The 17,606-nt window shown below is 41.5% G+C and overlaps 1 protein-coding gene across 1 annotated transcript; it reads right to left on the bottom strand.

Moving 5' to 3' along the window:
• Positions 1-774: 774 nt before the first annotated feature.
• LOC115672645 (uncharacterized) lies at positions 775-15,291 on the bottom strand. The gene is made up of 16 exons (XM_056313861.1): positions 15,166-15,291; positions 14,783-14,920; positions 14,508-14,589; positions 14,209-14,285; positions 13,651-13,751; positions 12,824-12,953; positions 11,556-11,672; positions 11,394-11,479; positions 10,661-10,727; positions 10,300-10,378; positions 9,996-10,087; positions 9,621-9,764; positions 2,207-2,561; positions 1,600-1,895; positions 1,328-1,468; positions 775-1,088 (listed from the first exon to the last, which is right to left on the bottom strand). The coding sequence occupies exons 1-16, from the start codon at positions 15,274-15,276 to the stop codon at positions 969-971; spliced, it is 2,136 nt and encodes a 711-aa protein (XP_056169836.1). The 5' UTR covers positions 15,277-15,291; the 3' UTR covers positions 775-968.
• Between the last annotated feature and the right edge of the window lie 2,315 nt (positions 15,292-17,606).

The following is a 17,606-nucleotide window of genomic DNA, read 5'->3' as shown; positions in this document are numbered from 1 at the left end:
CTCATCGGATCCCCCCACGCCCGTCTTTTTCTTGTTTTAAGGTCTTTGTCTACCTTGACGTCCTATTGGCCGGATGGAGGGTTTGAGTCGCCCAAAGTAAGACCGACTCAAGCACTTTGTCGTTTCACCTCTTGTCACCCTGGCTTTCTTTCCAAAGGTCAGTAGTAATTCAGCCCCATAATGTTTCATAATCTGGAGAGACAGAGACGCCAACTCAAAACCTCAGGTCCTCAACAGTACACTTATCAGTACCAAGTGTGTTTCCTAGAGACACATGGCTTGTCCATCCTCCTGTTGATCACGCGTGGTCCTAGTCCAATTCTAGTTATACCGAATGTCCGCTCATCGTTAGGGTCTTGGTTGAAGGAGTTCAGTCCCCCTACAGTCTACACACTTTGTCGTTTCACCTCTTCACCCTGGCTTTCTTTCCAAAGATCAGCAGCAATTCAGCCCTATAATGTTTCATAATCTGAAGAGACAAAGACGCCAACTCAAAACCTCAACAGTATCCTTATCAGTACCAGGTGTGTTTCCTACATGGCTTGTCCATCCTCCTGTTGATCACGCGTGTTCCTAGTCCAATTCTAGTTATACTGAATGTCCGCTCATCGTTAGGGTCTTGGTTGAAGGAGTTAAGTCCCCCTACAGTCTACACACTTTGATTAGGGTTGGGTGGCGTGTCGTTTCTGTGGATTATTTGTCGGGTTGGTTTTCAGAGGAGTGTGCGTAATCATAAGGGAGGAGATAGAATACGAAAGAAAAGAAGGGAAACACTTCCACCACTAATCACGAACAATAATAACAGCAGCAATAATAATGATACAAGGTCCAAATTCTACCCACCCACAGATAACGAAGCATCAATAAATTAAGAGGGGGTCCATCATCACCACCATCACCATCCATCATCATAGTGTTCTCTCTCTTTCACACAAACAAACAAATGGGATAAAATTTTAAAAAAAATATTAGTTGGTGGGGTTGCTGCGGAAGGATCCGAGAGCCTTGATGGCAGCTGCTCTGAGAATGTACTGGTGGTATGCTGCTGCTGCTAATGCCCCCACAAATGGTCCAACCCAGAAGATCCACTGATCATGAACATCCAAATCCACAAACATCAATTACTACTAGCCTAAAATCATTATCACTGCACAATAACATCAAAAATCCAAATGCGCACATATCATCTTTGAATATATAGGGTCATTAAACCAGCAGATCCAAAGTTCTGGCTGCCATAAATGCAAATAATTCACATGTTTTTTTGCCTATCTCATAACGTGTTATTCGTGTAGTAAAGCCGGGTTTACAAATAGAGAGGCTATACCTGGTCATCCCAAATTTTTTTGTTGTTGAAGATAACCGCGGCACCAAAGCTCCTAGCCGGGTTGATGCCGGTGCCAGTGATGGGGATGGTGGCCAAGTGAACCATGAACACCGCAAAACCAATGGGCAGTGGAGCCAAAACCTGCAAACCCGACACAAACCCATCTCATCAGAAAAGTAACTTCATTTGTCAAACGAACAGGTACTCCATTTGCACTGGGGAAGGAAGAGCATGGTTATTAGTAGTAGCAGCAGCTAGTGAGCAGTACATACAGGCACGTGAGAGTCACGAGCGCTCCTCTTCGGGTCAGTGGCCGAGAACACGGTGTAAACCAGCACGAAAGTGCCGATGATCTCAGCTCCCAGAGCCGTGCCCGTGCTGTAGCCCGAAGCCACCGAGTTGGCACCACCTCCGAGCGTGTTGTAGTAGGGCTTCATGAATGCCTTCACCAACCCTACACCACAGATCGCGCCCAAGCACTGGGCGATCATGTACGAGACTGCCCTGATCAAGCTCACCTTCCTTGCCAAAAATAGCCCGAATGTCACAGCCGGGTTAATGTGGCCACCTGCGTTGAAACAACAAAAACATTACAGAAAACACATAAAACCCCTGAAGACCCATCAACGTAAAAATGCGAACCGTCATGAGTTCTAGAGCTGATCACTTAAAGGAACGAACTTTAAGAACTAGAGCATGAAATTGAGAGAAGGGTTGTGAACATGAGACCACTACAAATGAAACAGAAAGAAAGTCTCAAACCCTATCAACAAAAGATGCAAACTTCTTGAGCGGTTATTCACAAAAAAGGAGCGAACTTTGACGATCAGAGCACGAAAAAACCAGAGAGACTGAACGTGGGAGAGCCGTAGAACGTACCAGATATGCCGGCGGTGCAGTAAACGAGGATGAAGATCATGCCGCCGAAGGCCCAGGCGATGCCGAGGAGGCCGACGCCGTCGCAGGGCCCGGACTGCTTCTTGTGGCCGATGACGGTGGCGACGGTGATGTAGAGGAAGAGGAGGGTGGCGATGAACTCCGCAATGAGGGCCCTGTAGAAGGACCAGAGCTTGACCTCGGCCATGTCGAGGAGAGGAGCAGGTGGGGGGTCCACATAGTCCTTCCGGGTCTGCCCTTCCTCGCTCACTTCCTTCGACATCTTCTCCGCTCTCTCGGTTAACAGCAACAGCAACAGCAGCAGCACCAACAACAACAACAAGAGCTGCTCTGGTCTCTAGGCTTTTCTGCAGCTGGGTGAGGTCCTGTCTTAGCTGTGAGGTTGGGGGTGACACCTAGGGACTGTCCCTTTTTAAAGGGCGAGGAAGAAGAAGGTGTGGGGGTGGAGATGGCGGACTACGTGGACAAAGAGAGGGGTAGTTTGGGAACGGAGGAGGGCTTTTCATTTTTCCAAGTGTATTATTGCTTAAGAAAAGAAGGAAAAAGAGGGGGTACCAAACCTACCAATAATTTGAAGAATTGCAAAAACAAAAAGCGAGAATAATGGTCAATTACAATTTCCCTCTCTACCAAATTACGAAAAACAACTCTCATTTCATTCCTAAACATTCAATCGGTTATCACACGATATCAGTACGGCAAGAAGAGAGTATCCCATTGTGTATGTACGATTTCTCAACCGGTTACTGTATATTTAGTTCCGAGATTTTTTTGTTTTTATCACGGGCGGCCAAACGGAATTTCAATCAATTATAATCCTAATTATTCTTTCCCCCCCCCATTATCATCACATGTCGCCGTACATATGATTGATCACGTGGGAGTCTTTAACTTTACTTGCTACTGCAGAAACAGTGATTAAGGAGAGGGAAAGGGGCACAGCCAGCGAGACCATGTGGGAGGATCCAATCAATCATCGGGTCGGCCCGGATGATGAGAGTCGACTGGATCGGTCAGCCTGGCAATGTTGTGTTGTAACCCACAAACCCACCCCCCCCCCCCAAAAAGCTCCCCAACGGTTATGTGTTGTCTTCTTTTGTTTCTGTCCTTGTTTTGCTTAGGTGGGGGATTTGTTCAATCTTTCTGTGCAACGTTCGAAAGATTTCGGCGCTGTCCGCCAATTCCGGATATCATCATATAAAATATTTTTGATTTGAAATGATACGCTGATATATTAACGCAGTAGGTCGTGTTGTAACACTTAACATGCTTTGGATCAACATGATATCCGAGCCACGTTCTGCCCCGATTTTATTATGCATGTGCGTCCGCCTCGTTCGCCATATTTCACGTGAGGTTTGCACTTGAAAGAGGAGACGATATTGAAACAAGTTCATATACTCTTTATATACGTGTGACATCAGGGCTAGATTTCGGTCCGGTTTATTTCGGGTATGTATCCGTTCCGTTAGTCGAATCTCAAGTGTCGTTTCTAATCCGGCAAATTTCTCTATGCCTGAAACATTAAATCGCGCCGAAATTGGAATTATCAGTTACTTTGTCCGACAAAGTGTTTCTACCTATATTTAGAAAATTTGAGTGGTGATGAAGGAATGTAATTTCTTGGTAATGCGGACTCGAAGGACGAAGTGTTAGCGTTTGAATAAAGTGAATTTAAGGTGTCAACTTTAATGAAATAATGTTAGTGGGGTGCTTATGTTGGGGGACAGAGGAAATAATTTCAAGTGGTAACGGTAGGAAGAATGTGTACATGACTTTCCATCATCGACAAAATTAAAATGCCTGGGACATACGTCCCGTGCATATCGTGATTTGTTAAAGAATTTTTGCTTTTTGGTGCGTGGGGACATTGGAGGTCCTTTTGAGTTGTTGAGAAGAATCAAATCACCGTTAAACATGTCTTTTAGCCGGGGACTTTCTTTGATTATTTGTTTTGACGGGTAATTGCGAAAATCATTATCGACTTTGCTCTCCATATCAAATACTTTTTTTTATATTTCAAAACCTATAATTATCATCTTTTTGATCCAAAAAAGACCCCGTTGTACTCGTATATATCGAAAATCTATATTGAAACCCCTCTCCTACTCTCTTCCCTCGCCCTTTCTCTCATCCTCGCATATAGCGGCACGGCGCGACAACCATCTAGAGCCATCACCATAGCCCAATCCCGATGCCAACATCCTTTTCTTTGTTTGTGGAGGAGGGATCCTTCGCAACTCGCGACGGTGAGGCGACGCTAGCTTCGCCACGAGCCTGTGGCTCTGCCAAGGTCGCGTGAGGTTTGGCCTTGAGCCCGTGAGTGCTGCCAACATAATTCGACCCCTCTGCCACAAGCTTTGCAAGCCCCCTTAAGCCCCTATAGCAGAGCTCGCCCATAACTGTGGCCTTAAGGCCGGCACTATCGCGACGGCTCCCAAAAAAAGAGCAACGGCGGCGTGCGTAATGAGTAGGGTAGTTTGGGAAATATAAAATGGTGATTCATAAATTATACGTGGGCGAGAATGCAACTTTAAAATATATTAAAAATAACTAGGGATGGTAATTTTAGGTTTCGAATTGCGAATAGGGCATTTAATATGAAAAATTAAGTTAAAAAAACTGTTTTTTTAGTTTCCTTCAATTCTTATCCGTCAACGATTCTCTCTTTTTTTTTTCTTTTTTTTTTTTTCATTCATCGAAATGAAAAGGAGCAGCTCGATTCCACGTCGAGAACGTGAGGGACATTCTCTGAAACGGGGATTTTTCTTACCTTCTTCTTCTGATCATTATTATTATCGTCATCATCATCATTATTATAATTATCCATTATTTATATAGTTAAGGTGGTTAATGTTTGTCTTGATTTTTATATAGTGGGGGTTTAGGGTGACGAGGTAAAAACACGACAATGCATGCGGGCAAAGGAGTCTTGTCAGCAATCACGTGGGTGCCAGCTGGCAAGTAATCCCGGTTTCCGATGCACAGGCGGGGCACATTCCGGTGGTCCCACTTTTGCCTCACGCCCCCCTCCGTTGTTGGATAGATATGCAAGTCCCACCTCACCCCTTCTTTTTCCTAATTTTACATTTTTCTCCCCCAAGGACTTCTCTCGTTTTCTTCTGGATTAATACAAAAAAAAAAACACCCGAGCTATGCCCGCACAAATACACCAAACTGTTTTTTTTTTCGTAGCAATCGAAAATCCTAAGCTTACCCCGAACCTTTGAGGTATTGAAATAAGGGCATAAAAAACCATGAACTAATATAAGAGCATATATATATCGCAAATGTATAGGTTTGGATTTTTTCGCGATACAAAAAAAAATTTAAGGTATTTTTATCACGGTAGGGAAGATTGGCATTTTTGGTGCCACAAAAAAAATGTTAGATATTTGTGTCATAATGGACATAGTTTGAGCTTTTTTTGGTTGTATTTGACGTTTTCTTTTTAAATATCGTTTCAATATAAATTGCTAACCCAAGTATCTAATGCGAGTGCCCATTATAAGAAAGATTATGCTTTTTTATCGTGCCATAGAGAACATAATTAAGAAGTTCCCGTTATTCATCCGAAACTCGAAACATATTAGATGGCGATCGAGTAGATGCTAATCGACATAAGATATATACTATTTCGTAGCATTTGAGGGTCGCGATTCCCCGTTGTCTAGCCAGTGTAAACGAAGTGATTTGCCCTTTTCTTTTGCACAGTGATAGCCTTTGACGAGCAGAAGAAGTAATGTTCGGTTAGGTGAACATCCCGCTTTTTGGCTAATAAAAACAACCAACTTTACAAAATAAGATCTCATAGATTGTGCAATTCAAGAACCTAGTCAATGTCTCGACAAAACTAGTAACACCATCTATAGCGGAAACCAAGGAAAAGGAAACCATAAAATCACCCAAAATTTTAAGTTCTGCAATTTATGGTTCTATTCACTCCGGAATCATCTTTCTTCTCTCAACCAAGATGTTTTCGGACTAGGCCTGTTAAACGGGTGGGTTGGGTCGGGTTTGGGTCGGGTCATAAATGGTCCGATCCAAATTGACCCATTAACCCGTTTATGATCCATTTATTCATAGTGTAAATATCTCAACCCATACCCGACCCGACCCATACCCAACCCATACCCGACCCGACCCATATTGCTAAAACACTTTTATATTTAACCTAATTTAGGAATACTTGTTTCTTATGATTTTTTTTTAAAAATTATACTGCTAAAACATTTTATGCAATACAAAGCTAGTGAAAAAAATTTATAAATTTTTTTAAATTTGAGGTTCTGTTTGTTTTGCGAAAAATGCGGCATTTCTAGAAAATATTTTTCATAAAGTCATTATCCAAGAAAATAAAAAAAAATTAATATTTTTTTTATTTTTTAAATCGAATTTTTAATTATTTTTCTTTTTTTCTTTTTCCTTTATTTTTGGCCGATCGCCGGCCGCCGTGGCCGGCGATCGACCACAGCGAGGACGAGCTCGCGGAGGCCTAGCGGCTCGTTCTCGCCGATCTGGCGAGGCCGAGGCCTCGCCGGCCTCGAGCGAGGCTCCGGCCTCGCCACGTGCCTCAGCGAGGCCGGAGCTTTGCGGGATCGGGCGAGCCTCGAGGTCGCCAGAATCGGGCGAGCTCGAGGCTCGCCGAAATCGGGCGAGCTCGAGGCTCGCCGGATCGACGAGGCTCGAGCCTCGCTGGAGGCCGGCGAGCTCGAGCTTCGCCGGCCTCCGGCGAGGTCGTCCCGCCCCGGTGGCCGGTCGCCGTGGCCGACCACCGGCCGGAATAAAAAAAAAAAGAAAAAGAAAAAGAAAGAAGAGAAAAGAAAAAAGAAAAAGAGAAAAAATAAAAATAATTAAATTTCGATTTTTTTTAAACATCTTTGTAAAAGAGGAAGAGAGTGTGTGGATGGGTCTAGTAGGTGGGTTAGACATGGGTTCCAAACTCAACCCATTTAGACCCATTTATCTTTAAGTTTTAAAATTTAAAATCTATTTAAGGTTGACTCTTTAAAATTAAGTGATCCATATATGACCCATTTATTTTTAAATGGGTCATATATGGATTTAAGACCCATTTTGACACCTCTATTCCAGACTAATCTTGCATCATCATTATTCAACCGTTGGAATTTGTTCGTGCCCGTGTCCCTCGTTTCATGTCATCTTTCCTCTCTCCCTTTCTCTTTCTTCTGTGCTAAATAGCTTTTATCCATTGCCACAACGGTCATGAAATTGTGGGCCGTGGCTGCAAAATCTGCCAGCTTAGATGCGTGGCGCACCACCCTCTCTCGCCAACCTTTTCGAAAGCAACCCCTCGTTTTTGGCATGGTCTTATCTCGAAAGAATTCCGAGGACACCAACTCCGTCGATTACAATTATAGTTCTGTCTTGGAGATGGGACAGACGATTCCCCCCCCCCGTCTTTCGAGAAAGGGGGCCTTTTGCTCGCGTTCGATTTTTGAGGTGACGATACTGACCTTATCGTTATCCTTAGCGCCCCCCCCCTGCGCGTAATCTCTGTCTTTCCTTCCAAGACAGTACGTGCTTTGGACAGAACAACGAGATGGAACTGGCCATTGTCATTTACCTACTCGCTCTTTTGCTTCTTTGCATCTCTTTTGCTGTGGCGGGAAACTTGGTGGGAGGGTTCTTTATTCTCAAGCGAAAAGAGCCCTGTTGCGTGCTGGTTCTTGTGCCTTGCTTGAAGAATCGAGATGGGCGGTATGCTTGTATTGTAAGTGCGACGAAAATAGAAGAGCGAGACAGTTCTGTTTAACTAACCAGTTTACCACAACTCTAGAAGCGGGGTGTTGCGAGTTCAATTCCTGTCGAGAGATGTGCGCGACGCACTGATCAAGAAGTTATTTCTGTATGTTGAGTGATGTTGCCTATGGACTTATGAATTTGTTATAACGGATGAGCCTCGGAAAACACATTGTGATCATAGAAAAAAAAAAATTCTACCGACTCTTATGGGACTACTGTCTATTACCAGGTCAATATGTCATGAACATCAGAGCACGTTCATCTTCGGCATGGTATCGAGCATGGAGGTTTTTAGTATTGAACCGCGATTTCGCTAATTTCATTCGACTGTTCTCTCGCTCTTGCTCGTTAAGCCCTTTTGGGAGGCGCATGCAAGTTTTTAAATTTGCTGCATTAATTTCGAAACAATGTTCGATCCCTAGATGAACTTTTCACTGCGTCCAAGGACACGAAAGAACCAAAAACCTTGGAACCTAGCTATGCTCGGCTCGCCAAATTTTCAAAGAGCAAGACAAAGTCTGAGGGTACGACACCACAGTTTTTTTTTTTTTTTTTGGTCGAAAGTACGATACCACAGTTCGCGAGGTCGATTATCCAGCGTTGTTAAGCGAAGACGTCGAAGTACAAAAGCATCGCAATTTTTTTTGTTCATTTTTGGGCCAAATACAACCATGACAATTGGTCCCCCAAAGAAGGTACAAGCATCATAAACACAAAGCCTCTACTTCAGTAACAAAACAGCCAGGAAATGATTAAAAAAAGAAAGGACAGTACAGTACAGCACAGCACAGCTGATATAGCAGGGACTCCAGTACTAGTAGCACTGCACTCCCGAACGATTTGTTTGGCTTGGTATAAAGCAAAAGCATAGACACGAGTTATCGCCAATGCATTATGATTTCCTAGTGGTGGAATATATAACATTGTATCTTCCTCACCGCTCAACCTAACAGCGGAGCAAAACCAGCGGTCCTATGTATTCTCAGTAGATTTTCTTTGCTAGTGCCACTAACGTGAAAATGCAAACACAACAAACACCTTTACACGCTTGCATGCTACGCACAGAGATAAGCGAGAACTGGAGAAACTGATGTGTACACTAACCTCAGCAAATACAACATGGAGTCAAAGATAGTTCAGGAAATAAGAGCAGCCTGGTAGCATCTGTTGTTCATGTCCGAGATTTAACGAAAAAAATACTTCCCCATATGAAAGACTAACTAGACTTTAACATCACCGACAAAATTGCACCTACTTCAACTGTTGGCCGCAACGAAGGCAATCAGCCGCTTGATTGATACATTACTGTTGCAAATTAACATATATAATCAGTGGAAAGATTAGTTGCCTAGATTTGCTTGGGAAGCAAGTCGTACGACATAAAATAGAGCTTACCATGCAGACGAACTCCCCAAAAACGTCATGCACGCACTACGAGTGTCACAATCCAGTGAATCTGTCATACAAGAGTGTGTAAGTTCACAGGGAAAAGGGTTTTTTCGTCTAGCTAGTGACATGAATAAACTTTATCTGCTACTACAAATTTTACTTCTCCGCACGCAAGAATGCAACTGCAAACAATGTATATGGTGTGTCCTGAATGTAGCAGAAAATACTTATTGTCACTCACAATGTTATTTTCAGGGACCTTCCAATAAAATCCCTGAAGGGCTATAACTGCAACATTTGAAGTTACGAGAACGAAGATGCTCAGAGAATGCTTTCCCATCCACTCTAACAAAGAAGTCAACCACCTGTAACCATGAACATCCACCTGTCCAAACAGATAGGACATGAAGTTTGAAAAGGTACAACAGCACTTTGAACGAAGTATTGTTCGGGTTAGTGTAAAATTCATCAGAAATGTGTCTTATGAGTCATGATAAGTATTCAGATATGGTAACACTTGTTGCATCACAGATGCCCTATTCACAAAGTTTGAATTATAGAAACCACATATAACCACATTTCCTTCCTCCACCCAAAAAGGGAAAAAAAAACTCACCAGCAGATATAAAGCACAAAATGTGAGTCCCGCAGCTGAAGAAGTAATCAACATGTAGCTGATCGTATACAGCGATTTGTTCACTGGAACTCCTGTGATGACAGAGACTTTCCCAAATTAGAAAGCACAGTTATTTAGTGCCATCTCATTCATAAAGAAAAAAATTGTTTCAGCAGGTGAGCGTCCTGTGCATCAGAACTTACTGAAGGGTCCTAATTTTATGTACAGTTCACTTAAACATAAGTTCAAATGTTTTCTATCTAGTTAGTTCGGAGAAGCATACACCATTTAATAAATTTCATACCTACTAAAGCAAGGACAATCCCTGGGCCAAACAATGAAGCTGAAAACAGGAACCAGTTGTCTAATCTCCTTTTAGGTTCCTGACAAACACGCAAACAAAAATTGCTGATCAAATACACACTTAAAAAAATTACAAGCTCTAGAATCTCCCAAGAAACTATCATCATCAACTGGATTTCAGACCCTTTACAGGCCCTCAACATGCTTACCCAAAGGAACGGCTAATAAACACAGAACAATTAGAAATTGACACCAAGAAAAAGGTTAATGGGACATATAACAATAACGTCTACTGTATTGAAGAAATACAAGAGATGTGATGAGGAATAGAAAGTATACTAAGCAACGGATGTGCGCCTTACCCATACATTTGCTAGGACATGACCATATTGGAGTCCAATAATGCAAGTTACGGCAGCAGTTAGGGAGCTGTCAGTAAGAGATGATAATGTAAATAGGACATCGCAGAACTGTGATGGAGAAAGGATGCACATAAGGACATCTCTAAAATGGATCAGATGCAAGATCTACCAAGTATTGTTTACCTCGGTGTAAGCAACTAATTGTGTAACTGTAAGGAAGAGAAACTGAAGAAGATAATAGGGTAACCAAACAAGTTCAAATTTTATATTCTTAACGACATCTAGTAGACCTAAAGATTGTTGAACTGACTTGTGAATTTTCTCTTATAGCTTCATTAGTTAGCCACGTTATTGGTTACTCTAATGCATAATCCTTCTCTAAAGTGCCTTACCATTTCTCCCAGTAGTCAAGCTACTAAATATTCGACCTAGCACCTACCATCACTAAATGGGAAAAAAGGAATTTGCCAACTTGGGATGAAGTTTCGGTTTTTCAAGCGCAGATTGCTCCTTCGCAAGCCTTGCATACACTCGTCAACAGCTTTTCAAAAAACAAACCAGTTTTTTTATGTTGCCATGTGTTGAGTATTACTAAGATATATGGTTGCATATGGGAAATGGAATAGCCCGTCATAACAAAAGGCCGACATTGAGGTAAATGCTAAGACATAACATGATGACACAGTATACAAGACCACTATAACAGGATACACCAGAGAGGAAAGTTGAGCACCTTAAAATACCTTCAGGGTCAAAAGGAGCATGGCACCATGATGGTGAATTCTCAGAAACTTGGCCACCGGTAGACATGTTACAGTCCTGTATTTAAATATCAGAATAAGGCAATAATGCACATTATAATTAAGTATTCAAAATAGCATCAGCAGGCAGATACCTTCAAATTCCGGTAGACCGGTTTCGCATAAAGATGATTAATGCCAATAACATATCGATCAATCATTCCAGCTGCATTGCAAGCTGGTCCAAGATCACCTCTGACAGAGCAATTCACCTGTGTAAGACATAGCCAAGGTAATGTAAGAAATGGTCATAGCAGAAAATCCAGTGAATCGCTACTTTCTTGAAAGGTTGATTCGGCAAAGGAACATGCTTTCACTTCTATCGAGTAATTGTCTACTCTCTGTATGCACCCAGTCTGAAAGAGTCATAACCAGAATAGAGATTTATGCTGCTTGTAAAGGTGCATTTTTCCACCCAAGTCACATATAGAACTCTGACAAGATGTAGTATACAGGCTTGAAGGAAAAAAGAAAAACTTACACAGACAATCAGCTAGTCAAACTTAAACTGGTCTAGACAAGATATGGACCTCTACTCTTGACAAAAGCTGGAAAATAATTTCAAGACACAGCAGGGACATTAGGGGCTGTTTGTTTAGAGAAAAGTTTTCATATATCCATTTTCATTTACAATTGAGAAGGAAAATCACATGAAAATGTTTTTGGTGCATTTCGAAAGGGGTGTTTTCCTTTTCACAGTGAGAAGAGTGAAAACAGCTTTTAGTTGTTTTGACTTTTCTTAACTCACAAAAAAAGGGCTTTTTCTGTCGATCTCTCTCCTCTTCAATAATTCATCTTTTTATTCAGAATTCTAAAACTATCCATTGCATGATAAAGCTTCACTTGAAGTACAGGAGCTTCAAGCTTCAATAAAATTGTAGATCCGCTTCAACCAATGAAGCTTTCAAATATGACGAAAAGCGAACATGTTTTCGCCTACCAACGGGCCCCCAGTGACATGACTCCAAAAGTTTGTTTCAATTACCATTTTACAAGCTAAAAGATTCCCCACAACCCAATAAAGCTATTTTTAAGTGCGAGAATGTATTGCATGACTCTGTGAGGCAAAAGCATAAAATCCACTAATGCAGGTCTTGCCAGGAGACAAAAGCATGTAATAAGTAGTAGAACTCTTCATCCAGATAAGTTGCTTCACCACTATGGATAAGCACAGACCCTAAACTACCAAACCTGCTTGCAAGAAATGGCCTAATGATGAAAAGGTTTCAATGAAATTTATTTCACTATTAATGATTTGATGAAACTGGATAAGACAAACAAATGTCCATGTGTTAAGCTGGAAGCGTCTCACTACAGGGAAGGGAAAGAGAAGAAAGTAGAAAAGGGCTAAGCATGCTCTCACAGAGTAAAAAGTGCTAGCATCCGTTGCCAGCAAAGAATCTGGTAAGGATGAAACCTCGAACTGCCAATCTGGAACATACAAACCATATGATAAAGCCACGTATATCACTGAAAGAAATATTGCAAGAGACCTGCAAGACACATGGCAAAGTTACTTCACATTTAAGAAATTAAACTGTGCTTCTTAACAAAAAAAGAAGGGCAGAAAAATATAGAGAGAAAGTTGACAGACAGAAAATTTTCTGAGGCCCAATCAACCCACATCTCTATAGGACACTGATATTGCTATTTAAATCCAACTGTCTGCTCTTATTCTACATTGATTGCAAACTATATGTCCGGGTAAGAGGCTACATCAGCCAATTGATCTATGTCAAGTAGATTGACCAAGTTGTAAAATCCACATGCTGATTGGGGGCAGGCCATTTGTAAGCTTGCTATTCTAACTAATGCAGGAATGAGTATATTCAATGTTCAGGAAGATGCATTTGTCCCCAAAGTACCAAATTGGCATTCTTTCATTTGTAAGAGAAACAACTTTTGTGGCAATATATTTCTTATGAAGATTTGCTAACCGATTACATAACTTTCAAACTAGCAGCAGCAAAGTCGAAGTGTACAGTTATTAACCAGATGAATTGCTATCTCCCAAAAGTAGCTAAATATTGCTAGCACATGGCCTTACTAAAGAATTGCAAATGCCACTCTATTCCGCATATCTTGGAATATGAATATAATTTATAGTTATAATGAAGAAAATTTTCGTCTGTGAAGGAATTGTGAGCTGGTAAAAGGACATGACCATAAAATCTAAAGAATGGACCTTACCAATGCCAATAATAATTCTTTACGAAATGCCATTGTTGCCATGTCCTTTGTGAAAGCCAAATCTCGCAGAGAGCCGTGACAATGTAGCCAATGGAGATTCTCTGATATTGATGGTAATTGAAAATAATGCTCCCTCATTAGCATTTCCTTCGAAAATATGCTTTACAGAGGCTATGTTCTTAGACTTATTTTACCACGAGCATTGTGATCAATGAATACAAACGGCTTTAATTTTTCATAAATACGACTGGAAGACCTATTGATAAAGGAACTCTAAAAAGAACACACTTGCTACAATATTGACCAATATTTTTCCCGCCAGCTTCATATATTTTTGAAGCAGTTGTCCCTAATTAACAGTCTATCAGTTAAAACTAGCCCAATATGGCAAAGCCAGACTCCAGTGAAATAAAGCAGTGAAAGCATTTCTAGAAGAATGTCAACTGCATTACAAGCGACAAAGTTCCAGATAAGTTCAACCGTCCAATAATTAGATCTGTATTATGTTTATTTCTAAACTCAAAGAATTATATAACACAGAGTATCCAACAGACAGACCTGCAAAATCCCAAACCACCGTATTCTTTCAACATCAACTCCGTATGTCAGGGAAGATATCCCATGCAAATAACCACCTGAAAATTAATCACATCATTTCAATGCTTTGGCATGTGAATCAACATAAGTTTTTCGCAATCCTGTTAGCACCCCTACAAGAAGTTTTAATGTTATGGAAAACTTCAATGTACCTCTAGCAAATAAACCTACACCTGCTAGCTTAAATCATGAGTAGCCCCAGAGGCTGTCAACAAGCTAAGGTATTTCCCAAAGTGCAGCCGGAAGCTATAATACGTTACCTTGAAGGAGAACACCCAGAAGAAAAAGTTTCGCCGCTTTCACAGCCGCTTTCCACATAGCTTCTACCCGGTTCGTTACTTTCTGGAATCATGAAAGTGGCACACTCTCAACACCAATAGCATCAACCGACTTGCATATTGAGGAATGTCAAATCCATGAATGCAGCCACAGACCATTTGGTGCAGAATTACTCAGTTTTCAGTAATTCAGCACAGAAGCTCGGTAATTTGCTTGAGAGAACCAATCACGTGGCGGGAGAAGTCAGGGTTCGTACCTTATAGACAAGAGCAAGAGACACTCCGACAATGAAAAGGAAGAAAGGCATCACAAAGTCGGCCAAGTGGAGGCCGTTCCATGGAGAATGAGCAATGATTGGGAAAATTGATCCGCCATAGTCAACAAGCATCATTAGCTGGAAACGAAAGACGATAAACACAATCAGCACTACTGCAAATTCTCACAGAACAATGCTAGGAATAAACAGAAACGCCGCCAGGGTCATCAGAACAAAGAAAATCAGCACAGTCAAACCAGAGTCCCGAGCAAATCAACAAATGCTGACTCGAGCGGAAAAGGAGAAGGCGAAGACGAAACGACGCAAGAAACTTTGCGACAAAGCGGCGAGACAGTGAACGTAGACGTGAGATGGGAACTCACGAAGACGCTGAGGCCGCGAAACACGTCGAGCGAAGCGACGCGCGGGCTGCGCCGACTGGCGGATGGCTCTTCGCCGCCGTTGCTCAGGAGAGGGACCTGATCGTCGGCCATCGTTCGGCCGGACGGGCGGCGGCCGCGGCCGCCGAGCGATCGGAGGCGCGGCGGAGGTGGGAGGAACGGGAGCTTTTTTCCGCCGGAGAGAGGAGACTGTCTGGTGGTGGAGGGAGAGAGGAGAGAGAGAGGAACAGGTTGCGCCCGGCGATGTCGAGCTGGTGTCTCGCGAGGGGATCGGTGACGTGGAGTCAGGGCCCCACCATTTGGGCCAATCAGGGATCGAGTGGCGTCCACGCGCGCTCCTAGGTTAGGTCTCTCGTTGTCTGAAGGCGAAGAGGGCGCGTTGACTTTGAAAGGCCGTTGGAGGAAGGCGACAGGAGAGGTGCGATGCAACCTTAGGGACAAAATTATCCGTTGGAAACCTTTAGACCTATTATTTGCAAGGGTTAATACACGAAAAACCCCAAACTGATACATTTATGATAATTTTATATTGAACTAATTTTTTGATTACCACAAATTCCAAACTGGTACACTTATGACAAATTTTGCCCAAATTATTTTTTTAACTACCAAAAACCCCATACCGGTACATTTATGATAATTTTACCCCAAACTAATTTTTTTACCACCAAAAACCCCAAACTGGTACACCTGTGACAATTTTACCCCAAATTAATTTTTTAATCACTAAAAACCCAAAATTAGTACGTTTGTGACAATTTTACCCTCCATTATTGTCTGTTAAATTGGATTAACATCACGAAAAATCACAAATTGGTAAACTTGTGACAAACACAGGGTTAAAACCCCAAACCGGTACACCCTTCAACTCCCACCTGTAATCAAACTTAGCAATTTGATATTAAAATTTAACGGAAACTAATATAGGGTAAATTTGTCACAGGTGTACCGGTTTGGGATTTTTGGTGATCAAAAAATTAATTCGGGGTAAATTTATCATAGGTGTACCAGTTTGAAACTTTTTATGATCAAAAAAATAATTTGGGGTAAATTTGTCATAGATGTACCAGTTTAGGATTTTTCGTGGTATTAACCCTATTTGCAATGAAGATCATTATTGTTACATCAATTTCACACATTCCCTACCGTTTGAAAAGTGACATTTGATTTCCGTAACCAATCAATTGAATATTGATTAATACGTAATCGATCAAAGACTACTTGAAGGGGGCATGTTTCTCCACGTACAGACTGTGTAGACCCTGCCCGAAATACCTCGAACGCTCATTAACCTCCGGTGGCCTTACATCTTAGAGCTTATCAAAGAAAACGTGGAGTGCACATGAAAGGTTTTTATTTTTCCTTTGCACAAAGAAGAAGGCCTAATATCCTAAAAAACCTCAAATTTTAGTTTTTATCCCAAGTTTACCTTTTGTCTCATAAAAACCTCAAACTTTAGGCAATGTCTTAATATTTTTTGTTCCCTAAAAACTCCACAACTTTAGGTCTAGTCCCAATTTTTCCCTAAACTTTTTTTTGTCTAATAAAAAACCCTTAACTTTAGGTTCAATACTAATTCTACCTTAAACTTTTTTTGTATCATAAAAAATTCTAGCTTTAGGCCCAGTTTCAATTTAACTCTAATTTTTTGTCTCATAAAATATCGTAAACTTTTACATGAGTCCCAAATCTGCTTTCCATTAACCCTCCACCAAAATCATCCTTAGTGATTTTGCACTCAGTCTTCGATCTCATGTGCTTTATCTCGCAGTCGGAGATCTTGCACTCGGGACGCTCAAACAACTCGTGCTTTGGAGTTTTTCATCTCTCGGTTGTCAATGAGAAATTTTGGACGAAGGGTTAACGGAGGCAGATTTGTGACTCAAGTAAATTTTGTGATTTTTTATAAATATGCAAAAATTTTAGGGTAAAATTGGGATTGAACGGTAAAATTGAGACAAGACCAAAAGTTAGAGATTTTTCATAGGACAAAAAAAAGTTTAGGGTAAAATTGGGACAAGAACTAAAGTTGAAGGTTTTTTATGGAATCAAAAAAGTTTATAATAGAATTGGGATATGACCAAAAAGTTTGAGGTTTTTTATGAGATAAAAGGTAAAAGCGTGACAAAAGCTAAAATTTGAGGTTTTTTAATGTATTAGGCCAAAGGCAGAAGCGCCCTCGATGCCAAAGGCTTCATTAGAATGCCCATGGATTCTTCCTACACATCTCTTATTGGAAGAGAGGACAAGTCAGTAATGATAATCAATAAGAGTACCGATTGAAAAGATCGATGAGCTACCAAAGTATTGGAAGAGAGGACGCATCGGGATATGATCGCGAGTTTGAAGCCATTGGAGAACGGAGTGACTGCGATCATGGGACAGTTAACATGCATTTTCATAAGAACATCTGCTTGGAAACA

Source organism: Syzygium oleosum, unplaced genomic scaffold (assembly GCF_021117445.2).
Source record: "Syzygium oleosum isolate NSW1041296 unplaced genomic scaffold, Sole_v2.1 Sole_v2.08, whole genome shotgun sequence".
Classification (NCBI taxonomy): Eukaryota; Viridiplantae; Streptophyta; class Magnoliopsida; order Myrtales; family Myrtaceae; genus Syzygium; species Syzygium oleosum.
The sequence above is the reverse complement of the archived record's forward strand: the minus strand, read 5'-3'. Positions and strand labels throughout refer to the sequence as shown.

Excerpts from the sequence above, each read along its gene's own strand:
- LOC115672645 (XM_056313861.1), bottom strand. The coding sequence starts at position 15,276 with ATGGCCGACGATCAGGTCCCTCTCCTGAGCAACGGCGGCGAAGAGCCA. Across the intron at positions 14,921-15,165 it reads TTCGCGGCCTCAGCGTCTTC|CTAATGATGCTTGTTGACTA; the intron begins GTGAGTTCCCAT and ends TTTCGTTTCCAG. Across the intron at positions 1,469-1,599 it reads CTCGTGACTCTCACGTGCCT|GTTTTGGCTCCACTGCCCAT; the intron begins GTATGTACTGCT and ends TCGGGTTTGCAG.